This window comes from Somniosus microcephalus, chromosome 27 (assembly GCF_052327205.1).
Source record: "Somniosus microcephalus isolate GS21.2 chromosome 27, FLI_Smic_1.0, whole genome shotgun sequence".
Taxonomy (NCBI): domain Eukaryota; kingdom Metazoa; phylum Chordata; class Chondrichthyes; order Squaliformes; family Somniosidae; genus Somniosus; species Somniosus microcephalus.
This window is the reverse complement of record NC_141013.1, coordinates 2,203,221-2,222,839: the sequence shown is the minus strand read 5'-3', so window position 1 is coordinate 2,222,839 and position 19,619 is coordinate 2,203,221. Positions and strand designations below refer to the sequence as shown.

The 19,619-nt window shown below is 46.4% G+C and overlaps 1 protein-coding gene across 4 annotated transcripts in view; it reads right to left on the bottom strand.

Moving 5' to 3' along the window:
• Window positions 1–19,296, bottom strand: part of slc24a1 (solute carrier family 24 member 1) — a 67,151-nt gene extending 47,855 nt beyond the window's left edge. The window contains exons 1-4 of one of the 4 annotated variants that reach the window (XM_085968341.1): window positions 18,395–19,296; window positions 16,440–17,829; window positions 4,121–4,174; window positions 2,315–2,423 (exon numbers count right to left, since the gene is read on the bottom strand). In XM_085968341.1, the coding sequence (XP_085824467.1) occupies window positions 2,315–2,423; window positions 4,121–4,174; window positions 16,440–17,585 (1,309 nt within the window). In that variant the 5' untranslated portion in view covers window positions 17,586–17,829; window positions 18,395–19,296. The other 3 variants (XM_085968342.1, XM_085968340.1, XM_085968343.1) reach the window with 3 other exon arrangements.
• Between the last annotated feature and the right edge of the window lie 323 nt (window positions 19,297–19,619).

Sequence of the window (19,619 nt, the reverse complement as noted above, 5' to 3'; positions counted from 1 at the left end):
CCTAAGAGGGTTGTTTATGGGGACGGGGCATCAGAACTGGGCCTAACTCTATCCTCACCCAAACTCCATACCCAGGCTCACCAGCAGGAGTCATTAGATGGCAATGAGTAATGGACACTGACTGAATCCCCCTCTCCCGGCCCAGTCCCAGGAGCTCACTCTGATATCCCAGCTGAACTCTGCTTAACGCAGCACACAGCAGGCATCTTGGGCCCTTCCCGATCAGTATACCCCAGTTCCAAACCGGACGGAGAGCTTACTGATTGAGTCATTGCGGAGATGTTTTGTATTTTGGTGCTGTGATCTCCTTGCTGACATCATCTCTCTGTAGGGGTTGCCAATCCTCCAGGATCGTCCTGGAGTCTCCAGGAATTAGAGGTTAATCTCCAGGACTCTGCTACCAGCAAAATCCCGGGAGAAAAATCATAGGGACTTTAAAAATGGTGTGTTTATGAACATTTTCTTTAAAAACTCTGTTAGTCATAAAAATATTGGAGATGGGAAAAGTCTGTTTGACTGACAGCACAAATCCAATCGGATAATGCGGAGTCCGCTCGCTTTCCAATTGGCCGAGGGAAGGCGGGCGCCGCGAGAGTGGACGTGTCGGGCGACCAATGGCGATAGTTTGGGGGCGGAGCGATTGGAGGCAGGAGGTCATGTGATGGAACCTCCAGGAATGCGTCCAACCAGAGTTGGCGATCCTGCCTCTAAGAATTTATCCCACTCAGAGAGACAGAGATCTTCACTAAGACTGTTGAAAAGATTCCTCATGGGCTGAGTGCAAGTTTTTAAAACTGGGCGGGAATGGTTCTCATCCCGACGGCTTCGTAATAACTGAATCTGTCAGAGATTTTCTGTGGGTGTGATCTAGTGAGGTGTGCTTTGTAACAATGGTGTGGGAAGGAGCTGTCTGGTTAGGAGGACCGTGTCAGCAGCTGTGACTCTCACACCATTATCTGCTTAGCCTCCAATCTCTGCTTATCTATTTTTGAAAGGCAGAGTTGGTAATCCTTCAGAGGGATTAGGAGCCAGAGGCAATTTGACAGTAAGAAAGGAGACTGACACATGAATGAGATAAAGGGTCAACAATTTATTAATTTGAAGCTGTTTTTTAAGGTTGTTTGATGATGTGGTGATGATTAGAGGGCAGGGACAGATTGAGGGCGAGTCAACCATTAGGTTGCTGCCATGTAATTAGCTGGATCAAGAGAGACACTAACAGAGTCCTGGGACCAAGCTCCAGGTCTGTTCTCTGGACTGAGAGTTGGGAATGGGGAAGATCTAGAGTGCAGCAAATGAGGAAGATTTTTAAAATTATTGCCATTTATTAATGACCCATTGGGCCTCAGCTGATCTTGGACCCTGATAAATAGTAACAAATGATTATACTTGCTCAGCACTCAGGTTGGTTCTGGGCTGTGGAATTAAACCCTGCTCCAGGTTAGCATCCAGCAATGAAAGTGATGCCGATCTCCGTTCTTTCAACCAACACAGTGCATTTAAAGTCTCAACTTAATCTGGATAAATTAGCAAATCATTGAATACTGTCACTCCAATTTCCAAAGTGGAACTTTACCTGTACAATTAGATATTGGCTGTATGAGAAGGTTGTCAAACAAAGGGAGCAATCGGCAGGTTTATCTCCCACCAAACTGGTTCCTATCAGAGCTTCATTTATAGTTGAGAAAGTAGACCCTCCATCCAGTGCAGTGTGATACCCTTAAAAGGACAGAAGGTCACAATCTGACTGCGGGACACACTGTTATAGACATAGAAGATAGGAGCAGGAGTAGTCCATTCGGCCCCTCGAGCCTGCTCCGCCATTCAATGAGATCATGGCTGATCATCCAAACTCAGTACCCTGTCCCTGCCTTCTCCCCATATCCCTTTAGCCTTAAGAAATATATCTAACTCCTTCTTGAATATATTTAATGAATTGACCTCCACTGCCTTCTGTGGTAGAGAATTCCACAGGTTCACCACTCTCTGGGTGAAGAAATTCCTCATTGAGTTTCACTGTCATGAACAGTGGATCCATTTGAGTTAAAATTGAACTAATTTTGCTGCAGAGGCAAAATATTATTTCTTCTTGCCTTAATTTTTGACAAGGAGCCAAATCACCATAAACTGTGATCATTGCAACCCAGAGTTCAGCAAATGCACAAAAATAAATAGTCCACTTTCAGTAACGGCAATGCCTTTTTAAGGGCGTCTGACATGGTCTGCTGACCACGAATTAACCAATTTGGTGAGGTCCCCAGTTGCTGAATAACCAGCTCTCACGGTGTGTCAGACACGAGTTTCAGTCACTTACCTTCAGTCAAGGGGTCCAGTGTATTGATCATGAGCTGGAAGATGGTGTTCCGCAGCATGCTGTTGTGTAATGAAGGCGTGCTGCTTCCTCGTGTTAGAACCGCTTTGGGCTAAACATTAAACAAGAAAATACACAAACATATTGCATGCCATTTACACCAGAAGTTGCACAAGGCTGTGCAAAAGTAATTGGTTCAAATACAGATAAAATGTTGAACAAATAGGAACTCAATACAATTGCTGAATAATTCTCCTAAATAAATCTCTGCGCTCCTCTAATTCTGGCTTCTTGCGCATTCCCGATTTTCATCGCTCCGCCATTGGTGGCCGTGCCCGTCAGCTGCCAAGGTCCTATGTTCTGGAATTCCCTTCCTAAACCTGTCCACCTCGCTACATCTCTTTCCTCCTTTAAGAGGCTCCTTAAAACCGACCTCTTTGACCAAACTTTTGGTCACCTGTCCTAATAGCTCCTTATGTGGTTCGGTGTCAAATGTTGTTTGATAATCGCTCCTGTGAAGCACCCTGGGAGGTTTTACTACATTAAAGGCGCTATATAAATGCAAGTTGTTATAAACAGGGAGTCCATAAGTGACATCATGAGCATGCCTACACCTACCTCAGACTCATTCTGCAACCAGTCACTAAGAAATGTAGGAGACTGTCTGGGGCAATCCTACCTTTCATTCTCTCTACTTCCCTTTGGCCTCCATATGACTCCTCCACATAATGGAACAGCTGAGACTGGAAGACTGGTGGGGAATGGAGAGTGTGATGCCATGTCCTCCTAGACTTTGGCTAAGAACATTGAGGTTCCAACACTCTGTGCCACCACATTACACTGTTAAGGAACCTCTGTTAGGTTAGTGGTGGAACAGTGATGAGGTTGATTAGAACTGACAACTTAGTTCCTTTTTCTCAATATAGATTGGCAATCTTGTTGCTGGTTAGATTGTATATAACTCACTCCTAGATACCCACAATCTCTATGTAAACCTGCTGAACCATCGATTAGCCCATTGATTAAATTGAAACCTCTCCCTCCGTGACCCATTCCCAGGTTACCACTATTAATCTATCTTTTTTTAAATTAATTTATGGGATGTGGGCTTCGCTGGCAAGGCCAGCATTTATTGCCCATCCCTAATTGCCCTTGAGAAGGTGGTGGTGAGCCACCGCCTTGAATCGCTGCAGTCCGTGTGGTGATGGTACTCCCACAGTGCTGTTAGGTAGGGGGTTCCAGGATTTTGACCCAGTGACGATGAAGGATCGGTGATATATTTCCAAGCCAGATTGGTGTGTGACTTGGAGGGGAACTTTGAGGTGGTGGTGTTCCCATGCGCCTACTGCCCTTGTCCTTCTAGGTGGAAGAGGTAGCGGGTTTGGGAGGTGCTGCTGAAGAAGCCGTGGCAAGTTGCTGCAGTGCATCTTGTGGATGGTACACACTGCAGCCACGGTACGCCAGTGGTGGAGGGAGTGAATGTTTAAGGTGGTGGATGGGGTGCCAATCAAGTGGGCTGCTTTGTCCTGGATGGTATCAAGCTTCTTGAGTGTTGTTGGAGCTGCAGTCATCCAGGCAAGTGGAGAGTATTCCATCACACTCCTGACTTGTGCCTTGTAGATGGTGGAAAGGCTTTGGGGAGTCAGGAGGTGAGACACTCGCCGCAGAATACCCAGCCTCTGCCCTGCTCTTGTTGCCACAGTATTTATGTGGCTGGTCCAGTTAAGTTTCTGGTCAATGGTGACCCCCCAGGATGTTGATGGTGGGGGATCTATAAACCATCTGAGTCTTTGGTGTTTTGACTTTTACCTTAAGCCTGTTGTTGTCCTTTTCTTCTTCACTGGGCTCAGAATCACTGCTCTTCTTCATGTAAGTAAAGAGAAATTGGAAATTATTCTAAATTGAGATATTTCACAGCAATGGACTGAAGAATACATTGAATGAAAAATGGCTGTTCGCCTCCTTGTGAGAGATCAGATCACCTCTTCAATGTTGTAGAATTTCTCCCGCAATATCACTTTCCAAATCTTCACAAACAAGGGAAAGTTAAAGATCTTAACACTGACAATCTCTTCATTCAAGGCTGAAAGCCCAACCTTTTCCAGTCTCTTCTGATAACTCACTATCCTCCAAATCGATTATAACGCTAAATTCATGGGACTTCATACTGAAGGGAGTATGCTTTCTTTGTACATTTGCTTATAGATACCTTTTATAATGTTAAGGGAGGTGCTGTTGTCAGTCAGACTGAGACACCAGCTCTAAAGCAATAAATCTCAGCCATTCTATACAGGGAATGGATGATGACTTTACAGCTTCTCTGTACAGTGTGTTTATCAGCACACTGTACAATGGGTTTAACAGGAATCCGCGCTCATTAGTGACTCCTACCCAAAGTAGACCCAAGTGTGATTTGTGTGCACAATAGATATAATCAGAGCAATCATGGATTGATTTCAGGAGGGGTGGAGGAGAATGGAAGGGAGGGTAAGAGAGGGAGGGTGGGGGGAGGGTAAGAGAGGGGGGCGTGGGGGGAGAGAAGCCGAGTCTCTGGAGCACAAATTTACAGCTACATTTACACCCCCACAGCGAGGCCCCACTGAGTGTAATTTTAGTAACAGCAAAGCTCAGATAGCTGAAGTGTGCCGGGTAATGGGCGCAGTGGAGCTCAGAAAATATGTGTCGAAAAATAAAACCCTATATTTACCCGGGTTATAAATCTCTCCATGTAACAAGAAGCTCCAATCAGTCATCTATAAGCTGTGCCGATGGTCAGGTCCATGGTGCTGACTCGGGCCGATTGGGCTTATACTCGCTGGAGTTTAGAAGAATGAGAGGGGATCTCCTTGAAACTTATAAAATTCTGACAGGACTGGACAGACTAGATGCAGGAAGGATGTTCCCGATGGTCAGGGAGTCCAGAACCAGGGGGCACAGGCTAAGGATAAGGGGTAAGCCATTTAGGACAGAGATGAGGAGGAATTTCTTCACCCAGAGAGTGGTGAACTTGTGGAATTCTCTGCCACAGAAGGCAGTTGAGGCCAGTTCATTAAGTATATTCAAGAAAGAGTTGGATATATTTCTTAAGGCTAAAGGGATCAAGGGATATGGGGAGAAGGCAGGGACAGGGTACTGAATTTGGATGATCAGCCATGATCGCATTGAATGGTGGAGCAGGCTCGAGGGGCCGAATGGCCTACTCCTGCTCCTATCTTCTATGTTTCTATGACTCTCAGCGCCTGGACTCCGTGTTTTGAGGGCGGGGTTGTTGGATTATATCAGATTCTCCAGGAGGTTAATGATGCTGTTTATTTGTGGAGTTAGGTTTCCGTTAAATTTTAATGTCTCCGATCTGATTTCCCTTTCTCACAATCGTGAATCTATCACTAATACCACGGGGGGGGAGGTGGTAAAAAAAATTCTACCGTTGACTTCTGCCCAATAGGATCACATCACATCACCTGGGGTTACTGGGATCAACTGTGACAACCATTGGCAAGTTGGCGGTTCTGTGCTCCACGTGATTTTTGTCTCGCTACCTCCCCGTTTTTAGGTGTAAACGGGCCACTCACAAGACAAGAATTGCCTTTCCCCCATGTGTTCCCTACATGGGTCATTGAAGATGTCACAGCAGCCACAATCGTGACCTGCATTGCATACATTCTCAAGTCCAACACCACATTCAGTCCAAAGAGGAACTCTTGAATATCCCCCAACCTTTGGTCTAAGAATTCATGCGCCACTGGCCCCTGGATTTCGGCGGGTGCAGTCTTGCCCTGAAGGGCTTGTGCCTCCGATTCCATGTTATTCTCGTTACTGTTCCATACTCAACCAGTTGTGATTTTTTTTTCAAGGTTGGGACCTCTAGATCAGCCTCCTAGACAGTCCCTTTAAAATCAGGGGAGCTGTTGAAGGGAGCGAGGACTGACCTGGAACCCACAACATTGGGGTGGAGACACAATTCCATGTATCCCGGCTAATACGGCACCAAAACGAGGGTCTCCCAATAGGCAAGATATATTGTGGAGTTGTATTTCTAAAGTGGGAGGGGGCGATACGCTGTACAGAAAGTACGCAGTTGGTTTGGTGGATGTAACATTTAATATTCCGTACAGCATCAACCGTGTGCATCAGCAAAACATGTTCCAGACTCTCTCGCTTCCACTCCACAACCTTAATGGTTTAGGAAGCTCCGTGGCAATTGGTTTAAAACAGGTCAAGGTAAAACAGGATTAGAGTCAGCAAGAATTATGAAGTCCCTGTAAGACAAGCTCATGCTGGAGGTAATGCAGGGGAAAGAGAGCCAGCATGTTGCACGCAACCTGGGTCATTGCCTCTGTTGAAGCTCACGTGATCTACACTCGCCAAAGGAGCCGCCTTAAAGAAAGACTTCATTGTATTTTAAGTAATTCTTCCCAAAGAAACCACCTACAACCAAGACTGCGTTACAAGACTACACGATCACTGGGGGATTTGGGCGCATGAAGTTCAAGGAGGTAATAGTCATCCGAACCCAACAGATTCCAGTGGCGTTTGACCCGCTGGCTGCACTGAGGTGGAGATGCTGCTAAGAAAGTCTTATAAAGTACACTGAGATCAAGATTCCATGAAGGAGTCCATCAGATGCACTGACAGCGAGATTTGGTTGGAGAATGAAGATTACCAATCAACTTGGGGATAAAAACAGAAAATGCTGGAAATACACAAAAGCATCATCACAAAAGGGGGTCTACGCTCTTCATTAGAAGTGGAAACTGGCAGAAAAAAGGGATGAGAGGAAGAACAATAGATTAAAGTCAAAGGTCAAATATGTTGACTTATCAAAAAGTCAGTCGAAGGATTTACTAGCCAATGAATGATCAGATTATTTAGAAACCTGGAAAAGGTTGAAAAACTGCTGTATAAAAAAAAATAAGATTCTGTCAATCAAACAGTAAAATGCAATGAGAAGGACAAAAAGGAGGGTGCAAACATCTCCAGAACAGAGGGGAGTGAAGTGCTGGCTGAATGAGAGTCCAGTTTTGATGAAGGATCTATGCCCAACATCCCTTCTCTTTTCCCAGTCTAACCTCCATCTCTCCCACTCCCGGTCTAATCTCCATCTCTCCCACTCCCGATCTAACCTCCATCTCTCCCACTCCCGGTCTAATCTCCATCTCTCCCACTCCCGGTCTAATCTCCATCTCTCCCACTCCCGGTCTAACCTCCATCTCTCCCACTCCCGGTCTAATCTCCATCTCTCCCACTCCCGGTCTAATCTCCATCTCTCCCACTCCCGGTCTAATCTCCATCTCTCCCACTCCCGGTCTAATCTCTATCTCTCCCACTTCCGGTCTAATCTCCATCTCTCCCACTCCCGGTCTAATCTCCATCTCTCCCACTCCCGGTCTAACCTCCATCTCTCCCACTCCCGGTCTAACCTCCATCTCTCCCACTCCCGGTCTAATCTCCATCTCTCCCACTCCTGGTCTAATCTCCATCTCTCCCACTCCCGGTCTAATCTCCATCTCTCCCACTCCCGGTCTAACCTCCATCTCTCCCACTCCCGGTCTAATCTCCATCTCTCCCACTCCCGGTCTAATCTCCATCTCTCCCACTCCCGGTCTAATCTCCATCTCTCCCACTCCCGGTCTAACCTCCATCTCTCCCACTCCCGGTCTAACCTCCATCTCTCCCACTCCTGGTCTAATCCCCATCTCTCCCACTCCCGGTCTAATTTCCATCTCTCTCACTCCCGATCTAATCTCCATCTCTCCCACTCCCGGTCTAACCTCCATCTCTCCCACTCCCGGTCTAATCCCCATCTCTCCCACTCCCGGTCTAATTTCCATCTCTCTCACTCCCGATCTAATCTCCATCTCTCCCACTCCCGCTCTAACCTCCATCTCTCCCACTCCCACTCTAACCTCCATCTCTCCCACTCCCGCTCTAACCTCCATCTCTCCCACTCCCGGTCTAACCTCCATCTCTCCCACTCCCGGTCTAACCTCCATCTCTCTCCTGCTCCAGTCTACTGACCCCAACACGTAGAATAATCATTATCATTAACTAATATCACATTTCCACTCCCCATACACCCACAATGACTTATGGACCATTTTTCCAGATAACAAGAAATTTAAATTTAATGTGCAAGAGGTTCAAACATTTGGGCCTCTTTTCACTGAAACAGAGAATATTAATGAAGCATCTAAGAACATAAGAAATAGGAACAGGAGGAGGCCATTCGGCCCCTCGAGCCTGCTCCGCCATTCAATAAGATCATGGTTGATCTTCTACCTCAACTCCACTTTCCTGCACTATCCCCATATTCCTTGATTCCCTTAATATCCAAAAATCTATCAATCCCTGTCTTTAATATACTCAATGACTGAGCCTCCATAGCCCTCTGGGGTAGAGAATTCCAAAGATTCACCACCCTCTAAGTGAAGAAATTTCTCTGACCCCTTTTCTGAGACTGTGACCCCAGCCAGGGGAAACAGCCTTCCTGCATCTACCCTGTTAAGCCCTGTAAGAATTTTGTATGTTTCAATGAGATCACCTCTCATTCTTCTAAACTCTAGAGAATATAGGTCTAGTCTACTCAATCTCTCCCCATACGACAAGCCCCCCATCCCAGGAACCAGTCTGGTGAACCTTCGTTGCACTCCCTCTATGGCAAGTATATCCTTCCTGTGGTAAGGAGACCAAAACTGTACACAATTCTCCAGGGGGTTTGGAATTATGAACAGTTTCGAAAGTGTAAATCATGAAGGATTGTTCCAGCATTTGGTAAATCAGCAAAGGCGATTATGGACTCGAGATAATCATTCTATACTGACACATATAGAGGGAAGTTAGAAGAAATGTTTAAACACAGAGGATTAGAACATGGAATGATTTACCACAAGAGGGTATTGAGGCAGAGATTTTAACATCATTGAGAAAGGAATCGGGTGAGTATTTGTTAAAGAAGAATATAAAAGAATATGGGAAAAGCGGGAAGTACAATTAGAGTGGACCTCTTCAGTTGAAGAGCTAGCATCACCACGATGGAGTGAGTGGCCTCTCTGTGCTGTAATTTCTATAATTTACCCTGACCTCCACAGGTGATCTCTCTCGAGGGTATATTGGTACCAGTGCACTAACCCTGCCAGCCTCACTGCAATTCAAGAGCAAAGAAACTCATGGGGCTGCTCAGAAAAACAAGAAACAACCAATTGCTTTTCAGTGGAATAGTAACTGATCTTTTACCCTCCACTGAGGTAGAATGGGTGGTTGTAATGAGTCTGTTGTTTTGAAAGAAAAAAAATCACTCACATTCACAGCTGGAACTGAGAACGACAAAAGCAAATGGGATGAGGAGGAAGTGTCACTTTCAGTGATGTGGTTGGGGCAGGGTCTGTGTTGGGCAATAGATGTTTGCCAACTGCACTTGGCAATGCCATGGGGGACACAATATGGCGATGGCAGTTAGTGAGTCTGGTACTCTACTAGCAACTGAAGCCAGAGCCAGTCCCAGCATTAATTCTCGCTCACATATAACAGGTCCCGTACTTTGTCCACGTTAAATGTGTGTTTATATGGCATTGTGTTGGAACTGGGGCTGGAGATGATCTGACTATATAATAGGATAATGAGCTACAAATGGAACACAGCCATACACTGAGTTACTCCGCAGTTGGTACACGTACAGAACACAGTTGTAAGAAACTGATGGACACCGAGATATTAGGCTTGGCTTGTACTTTATACAAACTGCAGGTACAAAGAAACAATTGTCAAATCTGTGTACAATCTGTCATTCCGCCATTTGTTCTCAACAAATCAACCAAATGCTCTGGAAAATCTATATTTTACACAGAAGCAATTAAACTTATGATAGTATGCTATTATCGCAAAGTAATATTGACAATGGGTTGACTGTTGATTATTGAGCTCAAACATAGTCTGTATCTCCCACACACATCATGTCTGCTTCTGTATAAATGGTACAGAATGAGTGTGCACGTGTCAGTTTTACATCGAGTATCCTAAATTTTCACAAAGTGTAAACGACATTCATGTAGTGTATACGATACATATAGAAATACAAGGAAGATGTAGAGGATACTGTAACTTAAATGGGGGGAGGATCTCACATCAGAACCAGTTTAAAGGAGAGGAAATCTCATTATCAGGGACCACTTTTAATAATTCAGACCATTAAAAAAACTATAATCACCTTTAAATTATATTTCCTCTAAAATTCTTCAGTTTAAGCAAAGACTGCTGATGGCATCTTTGGGGGAAAGGCAGTATATGGCTGTTGAATTAATAAATACAGGAGGAGGAATTGCTCTGGTCACTGTGTGCAGTAACATTAATACCTTCATGAAGATTCTCTCTGGTTGGTTATCTAGTGAAATCATCCCAGCGGAAATCTTCAGGAAGATATTTATGATGTTTCTACACAGGCAACCTAAGCAACTGTCACCAAAGATTAAAAAAAATCTGTTGAAAATTCAACAGAAATAGCAATATTAAAATTAATGATACTTCTTTGCAATGATGCTGGAATGGCCCCTTTAAAGAAAACTTTATGGGTCAATTACTAGAAGTAATGTACAGGGTATAGCCGCAAACTACAAGCAGAGACCGCCACTGGACGAATGTACAGGGTATAGCCGCAAATTACAAGCAGAGACCTCCACTGGACGAATGTACAGGGTATAGCCGCAAACTACAAGCAGAGACCTCCACTGGACGAATGCAGAGTCACGTTCAGTAAAAGAAAGAAGGAAAGGAAGAACTTGCATTTCTATAGCACCTTTCACCACTTCAGGACGTCTCAAAGCACTTTACAGCCTATGAAGTATTTTTGAAGTCACTGTTGTAATGTGGGAAACGAGGCAGCCAATTTGCAAACCGCAAGATCCCACAAACAACAATGTGATAATGACCAGATCATCTGTTTTAGTGATGTTGGTTGAGGGATAAATATTGGCTCCAGGACACCAGGGAGAACTCCCCTGCTCTTCTTTGAAATAGTGTCATGGGATCTTTTACGTCCACCTGAGAGGGCAGACAGGCCCTCGGTTTAACGTCTTGTCCAAAAGACGGCACCTCCGACAGTGCAGCACTCCCTCAGTACTGGCCTCCGACAGTGCGGCGCTCCCTCAGTACTGACCCTTCGACAGTGCGGCGCTCCCCCAGTACTGCCCTCCGACAGTGCGGTGCTCCCTCAGTACTGCCCCTCCGACAGTGTGGCACTCCTTCAGTACTGCCCTCTGGCAGTGCAGCGCTCCCTCAGCACTGCCCCTCCGACAGTGCGGTGCTCCCTCAGTACTGCCCCTCTGACAGTGCAACACGTGCCCAACACCAACCCTACCTAAATAGGAAGAGTTATTATTCTAACAACATGATACAACAATGCACCTCAATGCACAGCTCTGGGGAATCAAGCATTTTGAAAGAAATTTGAAGATAAAGGAAGTATGAATGTCTGGCTCCTTGGAGATGTAGACTACATGGTTGAACCATGGCTGGTGATACATGCCCCACACCTTTGCAGAGAAGAGGTACAAAGGGGCACATGGGTGAACTAGGATCCTCAGTGAGCAGATGTTTGGGCTGCTAAAGCAACACTTCAGCTGCTTGAGCTAGTTGGGTGAAGAGGGATTGCAACAGATCCCAGGGAACGGCTGCAAAATTATACGTCAGCTGCAGAAGGTAGTCATGGGCAGAGGTATCTCTGTGGATCTAGATGAGGAGTAGCTGAAAGCTATAGAGAAGCAGAGGTAGAATAGCATGGAACAGACTTGCCCACGTGGGCAGAGAGGAGCTCGTTGCTGAATCCTCCTAGTGAGCTCTCCGATTAATGTCTTTGGGACATAACAACAGAAAGTGCTGGAAACACAGCAGGTCAGGCAGCATTGAGGAGAGCGAAACAGAGTCAATGTTTTGGGAAGGGTTCGACCCGAAACATTGACTATTTCTCTCTTCGATGCTGCCTGACCTGCTGAGTGTTTCCAGCATTTTCTGTTGTTATTTCAGATTGCCAGCATCCGCAGTATTTTGCTATTGTATTAATGTCTTTGGGACATTCCATCAGCTGATTGCCATCATGTTAAGTTTCAGCTACACACCGCGTCCGATTTATTTGTTGTGCTTTTAGACAACTGACGCTTCATGTTCTGCACAATGCAGTCTGCAGGACATCTTAAACATGGAGCCACCTAAATAAACTCTGAGGTGATATTAGTGTAAGTTTGCTCTACTACCAAGTGCTCCCCTGAATGACAGAGGACGGTGGCCTCGCCAACTGCAGATCAGATACCTGCATCTGCACCTAACCCTGATGGGCCTCCGGAAGTGGGCTATGTGCCGTCAGAGATGGCATTTAATGTCACTAATGCATGGGATGCAACTATGCTGACACTTCTGCCAACTAATTGCAGCTGTGTTACTCCATGTAAGGTATTGGGGGAGGATCTCATGACGATGCCCAATAATCTGAGTAAGCAGAGAAAAGTAGGCATTGCCAGCAACTGTTTCTCAAGACTGCATCTTGGACTTTGGCTCCCAAAGCCACTATAACAGCAGTATAGGCATTCTGGAAAGATATTCCTCCTGTGCCTGTATACTACATAAACACGGTCTCTGCTGCAGATACCATTTGTGTTACCACGTGATCAATGGCAGACTGCAATGAGACAGATGTTGTTCCAATACCTCCCACATTTGGAGGATGCCAGTGCACATCTGGATGTTGAACTCCTCCAACCCAACCAGATCACCTTCCAATATTATGCTCAAGGAGGTAAGTGACTCCTCAGTACCATTGCCATTCTTTCTCAGCCTCCATTTGAAAGCAAGACCATTAAGGTCTAAACCCTCCACAGCATTCTGCTTGAAAACAGGGCCAGTTAGGTTTGCCTCCCCAGGCAGCTGAACAGGGACACACAGTACACTGGGCTCCGCCAGGTACATGTTGCCCCTGATCAAACACCAGCATTCAGTGGCTTACTCTGTGCACCCGCATCCTCATTAGTATCACCCTTTGCCACCGTGTCTTTATCTGTGCCAATGCCTGCTTCAAGTTGGGTTGTCGTTTGTTGGTGTTGGGCTCTGGTGGACTGTTTGGGGGTGACTGCTTCTTCATTGGGCTCCTCGTGCCCTGTTAAGAGAGCAGATGGGAATGAGTACATAAGCACATTTCCCATGTGTTTACTGTATTGTCATCAAATGCTCTATCATGCTCATTAAGAGTAGATAAGCATGTTCATGTAAGATATCATGCAAAGCATAGAATGTCCGTTGACGCTGTCATTTTTCACTAGTTCATTATGGTATTGCAATTTTCACAAACCTAATACAATAGCAAAATACTGCAGATGCTGGAAATCTGAAATAACAACAGAAAATGCTGGAAACACTCAGCAGGCCAGGCAGCATCTGTGGAGAGAGAAACAGAGTTAAACCTAATGCCTTTCAAATTCTCCCTCCTCATCAATGCTACCATTTTTCTTCATATGGGGTCAATCCATTCAGGTCTGAGAGACCAACACTCGTTGCACACTAGCTGCACACTCGTTGCACACTACATTGCACACTATAGAGTCAGAGAGTCATAGGGTTATACAGCACAGAGGACCCCAGCTATTCACAATATATATTAATGATCTAGATGAGGGAACTAGATGTAATATCTCCAAGTTTGCAGATGACACAAAGCTGGGTGGGCGTGTGTGCTGTGAGGAGGATGCAGAGAAACTCCAGTACGATTTGGACAGGTTGGGCGATTGGGCAGATGCAGTATGTGGATAAATGCGAGGTTATCCACTTTGGTGGCAAAAACAGGAAAGCTTATTATTATCTGAACGGCAATAGATTGGGAAAAGGGGAAGTGCAATGAGACCTGGGTGTCCTTGTCAACCAGTCGCTGAAGGTAAGCATGCAGGTGCAGCAGGCGGTTAAGAAGGCAAATGGTATGTTGGCCTTCGTAGCGAGAGGATTTGAGTACAGGAGCAAGGATGTCTTGCTGCAGTTGTACAGGGCCTTGGTGAGACCACACCTTGAGTATTGTGTGCAGTTTTGGTTGCCTTATCTGAGGAAGGATGTTCTTGCCATGGAGGGAGTGCAGCGAAGATTCACCAGACTGATACCTGGGATGGCAGGAATGACGTATGAAGAGAGATTGGGTCGATTAGGCTTATATTCGCTAGAGTTTAGAAGAATGAGAGGGGATCTCATTGAAACTTATAACATTCTAACAGGACTGGACAGACTAGATGCAGGCAGGATGTTCCCGATGGCGGGGAAGTCCAGAACCAGGGGTCACAGTCTAAAGATAAGGGGTAAGCCATTTAGGACTGAGATGAGGAGGAATTTCTTCAAACATAGAAACATAGAAGATAGGAGCAGGAGTAGGCCATTCGGCCCCTCGAGCCTGCTCTGCCATTCAATGAGATCATGGCTGATCATCCAATTTCAGTACCCTGTCCCTGCCTTCTCCCCATATCCCTTGATCCCTTTAGCTTTAAGAAATATATCCAACTCCTTCTTGAATATATTTAATGAATTGGCCTCCACTGCCTTCTGTGGTAGAAAATTCCACAGGTTCACCACTCTCTGGGTGAAGAAATTCCTCCTCATCTCTGTTACTGTAAAAAGGACAGAACCTGTCACAGATATTCTCAGTAAGATCAGTTGCTGATTTATTGTGATGCAGTCAGCTGCCAAACTTCAGTTCAGTTGCTAAGTTCCAGTAACGGGTTAATCTGGACATCGACCCGTTCAGTCGGTAACTTCCAAACATTCTGTTACCTTATTAAACCGCAACAGAACCAATCAACAGATTTCTCATCACGCACCCGCCAATCAGATTGGATCAGTGGACCAAAACTAACACTGATTTGCAAATACATCCTGTGGTTGGGGTGATATATTATTGGGTCATAAGGAACATGACATTTGGACAAGGTTCTGATTCCTGATGATTTTTAGCCACAAATAAACTTTTGATGCTGAAAATGAGGCTCTGGCTGACCCAGATAACGTGGGCTAGCTTCGTTCCTGCCAAATACACACACACACACACATTCACACTCACGCACTTTCACACACACACACTCTCTCTCACATAGATTAGTTCTGTTGCACCATCATTGCAAGGTGATCTTTTGCCTAAATTCTTTGACCAGATTAATTTTGCTATCAGTTGCCACGTCGCTAATAGTTCAATCTAACAAAGCCGGATGACTATCAGCTGGAATGTGCTTTTATTGCACTGAAATTCTCCAAATGCAACCGGAACTCAACAAGTGAAGATCTCACTTTCATCTCACTGTGAAGACCCGAAGCTCTCCCTCACACACTGTGAAGGCCCGAGGCTCTCCCTCACACAGTGTGAAGACCCGAAGCTCTCCCTCACACACTGTGAAGACCCGAAGCTCTCCCTCACACACTGTGAAGGCCCGAGGCTCTCCCTCACACAGTGTGAAGACCCGAAGCTCTCCCTCACACACTGTGAAGACCCGAAGCTCTCCCTCACACACTGTGAAGACCCGAAGCTCTCCCTCACACAGTGTGAAGACCCGAAGCTCTCCCTCACACACTGTGAAGACCCGAAGCTCTCCCTCACACAGTGTGAAGACCCGAAGCTCTCCCTCACACACTGTGAAGACCCGAAGCTCTCCCTCACACACTGTGAAGACCCGAAGCTCTCCCTCACACACTGTGAAGACCCGAAGCTCTCCCTCACACACTGTGATGACCCGAAGCTCTCCCTCACACACTGTGAAGACCCGAAGCTCTCCCTCACACATTGTGAAGACCCGAAGCTCTCCCTCACACACTGTGAAGATCCGAAGCTCTCCCTCACACACTGTGAAGACCCGAAGCTCTCCCTCACACATTGTGAAGACCCGAAGCTCTCCCTCACACACTGTGAAGACCCGAAGCTCTCCCTCACACACTGTGAAGACCCGAAGCTCTCCCTCACACATTGTGAAGACCCGAAGCTCTCCCTCACACACTGTGAAGACCCGAAGCTCTCCCTCACACACTGTGATGACCCGAAGCTCTCCCTCACACACTGTGAAGACCCGAAGCTCTCCCTCACACAGACCAGAAATGCAGTGAAAGGTGAAAATACAAAGTCACTCACCTTGACCGAGCTGATCATCGACATTACTTTGACCACATTGTTGTTGTTGACGATATTCCTCTTGAACCATCGCTCAATGTCTCCATTGTATTTCATGAAACTCACGTAGCTTATGTATCCGCACAAGAGGCAGGCGCTCTCCCACCACACGATCACATTGTCCAGGAAGAAGACTATCAGCATGATCAGGTCCAAAATATAGAAAGAGACATCTCGGAAGATTGGCCACCAGGTGAGGTGCAGGATCTCCCTGGAGACGATGGCACACATTCCGATTACAAACAAGATGTTGAACACTGCCGAGCCCACGATGGTCCCGATGCCCACGTTACTGTGAGCAATGAAGACTCCGATCAGAGAGGTGAAGAGTTCAGGAGCAGATCCTCCCGCCGCCATGAATGTCGCGCCCGCCACATCGTCGGAAATGTTCAATTTGTCAATAATCGTCCCTAAAGATGGCACAAAAAATTCATCGCAGACCAGGGCTAGAGCTATGAACATGTAGACCATGCCCACTATATGTAGGATCACCCAGCCATGTCTGCGATCCTCCACACTGAACAGATCGGCCGGGTACTCGCCCTTGGTATGGCCAAGCGGGGGCTCCCTGTTGATGTCGGGCTCGCTGCTGGCGGTGTCCGGGACAGGGCCAGGTGTGGGAACTGGGATGATCTCATTCCCCACTAGAACGCATCCTCTTAATCGAGGTTTTTCCGTCACTGGTGGTCTAGTTATCTCTGTGCTGGTTACCCTGGTAGTGCTGGTTGTGTTAGATGGGGTTGTGGGGGTCCTGGTCTTGGGGACCCCGGGTCTGGGGGTCCTGGTCTTGCGGGCCCCGGGTGTGGGGGTCCTGGCCTTGGGGACCCCGGGTCTGGGGGTCCTGGTCTTGGGGACCCCGGGTCTGGGGGTCCTGGGGGTCCTGGTCTGGGCTGAGATGGTGCTGTTAGTCTCTAGAAGTCTCCTGCTCTGGATGGACAGATACTCCTGAATTTGGCCGCCGCCGTTCTCCTCCCAATGTTGCGCTCTCCGCGATGCTGAAAGCTGGAAGTTTCCGATGGAGAATTGGTAGACGGAGCAAAGGATGAGCCCTGAGATCAGGAAAAGAATCCGATTCCATGTCAACCTTCTCCTCCGCCTGAGATACATGTCTGTCTGCAAAGATTGAGGTTACTCTTAAATAGAAGTCGATCGTTGTTCAAGAATAGAAATTGAAACCTCGCCCATCAAAGTTTCTCTCGATGATTTCTCTCCCTCTTTCTCAGTTTGGGATAATGTGTTTTCTTGTTATTTTAGCTTGAGATTAATTGAGAAGATGTTTTCACGGTCAGTGGGGGTTATGTGTTACTGGGTGAGCGGATCATTTCCCTGAGACAATCTCCCTTTCTTAAATCTGTGTACAAAAAACAGAAACTCGTGAGAGATAAAAAAAAAAGCCGCTGGAATTGCCGTGAAATGTACAAATGGTGAGTAAAGTGAGATCGGTTACTCGACCTGTCGCCTGCACCAGTGAAAGCTGCCCTAATACCTAATTCCAAATGTCTGCAATCTACCCGGGTCCTCATTATAAGGAGATTAAGGACACTGAGCGAACGCGGTAGTTTTAAGTGAAAAGCTCTAATCAGATCTGCCCAGTGAGCTCCCTCTGAACTGATCCCCCAAACCTGGCTCCAAACACTCAGCATTCCGCCTCTAACTCCAGCATTGAAGCCGCGATCCGGCTCTCGGAGTTACTGCAGGAACACTGCCGACAAGAACCAGTGCACAATCTGACTTAGACAATCTCGATCCGCTTCTGCAGATAAAACAAATCCTGAATCGGTTTCTATAGAAACAGAAATAATTTACCCTATCAATAATCGAGGAAATTAAACCCCTGCCAGCGAGTAAAATATTCTGATTGACGTGTTTAAGTTATTGAGTTGGATTAAAACTCTTAAAGATATTGGAAGACTCGCCTGTGAATTTCCCAACCTTCGGGATCGGATCCCCGAGCCGGGAGCACTGCTCCAGTCAGACTGCGGGTGTTTATTGAGTTCCCAAGATGTTGCTTCTAGTCCGAGGTATCCGTGGGGCTGGTGACGGGACTGGGGGAGAATGTCGGGCGGTTTTTGCCTCTCTCCCATCTAACGGTGATCCGGGTCAAGTGTGAAGGACGCCGCCAGGTTGTGTCGAGCAAGGAGCCGAAAAGCTGCAAAGCCCTAAGGAGATTATCCCGCCTTTCAGGCACATTTGTCACCTCGACATCTTCTTTCAGGCAATTTGACACCACAATCTCTAGAAACAGAAGTTCTCACATCACAGATAGCAGACAGCCCATTAATAACGATTCATCGATTGTATCAGACCAATCGATTATAGTTTATTAAATCCCGTTTAGCAGCAACGCTGCTGGGACTAATGTTCAGGATTGTGACACTAAATTGTTGCATCTCTTAATCACGTGTAAATAATATCAGCACAAATCCTCCAGTGAAGTGTCGCTGGCACCAGAACCGCACAAAACACAACACGATCAGCAACAGTTCCCTATATCCAAAATATTGCGCGCTTTCTAGATCTCAGAGATACTGTTACATTTAAATCTGTTTGAGTTTCACTTTTGCTTTTTATGATTTCTGCTCATTTCTTTAATGAGTTTCCTGTTTTGGAATCACCGTCAATATTCATTGTCTCTATATATCTGATTGGAACAGCTCAATTAGAAAACTGCTTGTGGTTTCCCGCTGGTATCCGCTAGTCTGCACATAAAGGTGATCTGAACCCTTTGATTCGATTATCGAGACGAAATACATCGCTGAACCGTGACACGGACAAAGCTTCACCAGGCTCCGAAACTCAGACAAGTAATCTATCCAGAGGGACAGGCTGGTGTTGAGGATGGGATGACAGAGTAAGGAATCGGCAAAGCAGTTCCAGCAATGACTGCAGACCTTCCCTCCCAGACCGCGGTCCTTTGCCCTGCCCAGGCTGAAGTGCGCATCACCCTGAATAACTCTGCACTGGTTAAAGGAGCCTCGCAGAGGGGAAGCTCAGACTGAGGGTCAGTACCGGCCGTTACTCCAGCTACTCCATCACTGGCTGGTCTCAAGAACCATTCGAGGAGATATTCAGGCGCCTTCCGTGGCTCTATCACAGAGGCATAAGGCTGGTGTCAGTGACATTATCCACAAGCATTTATCG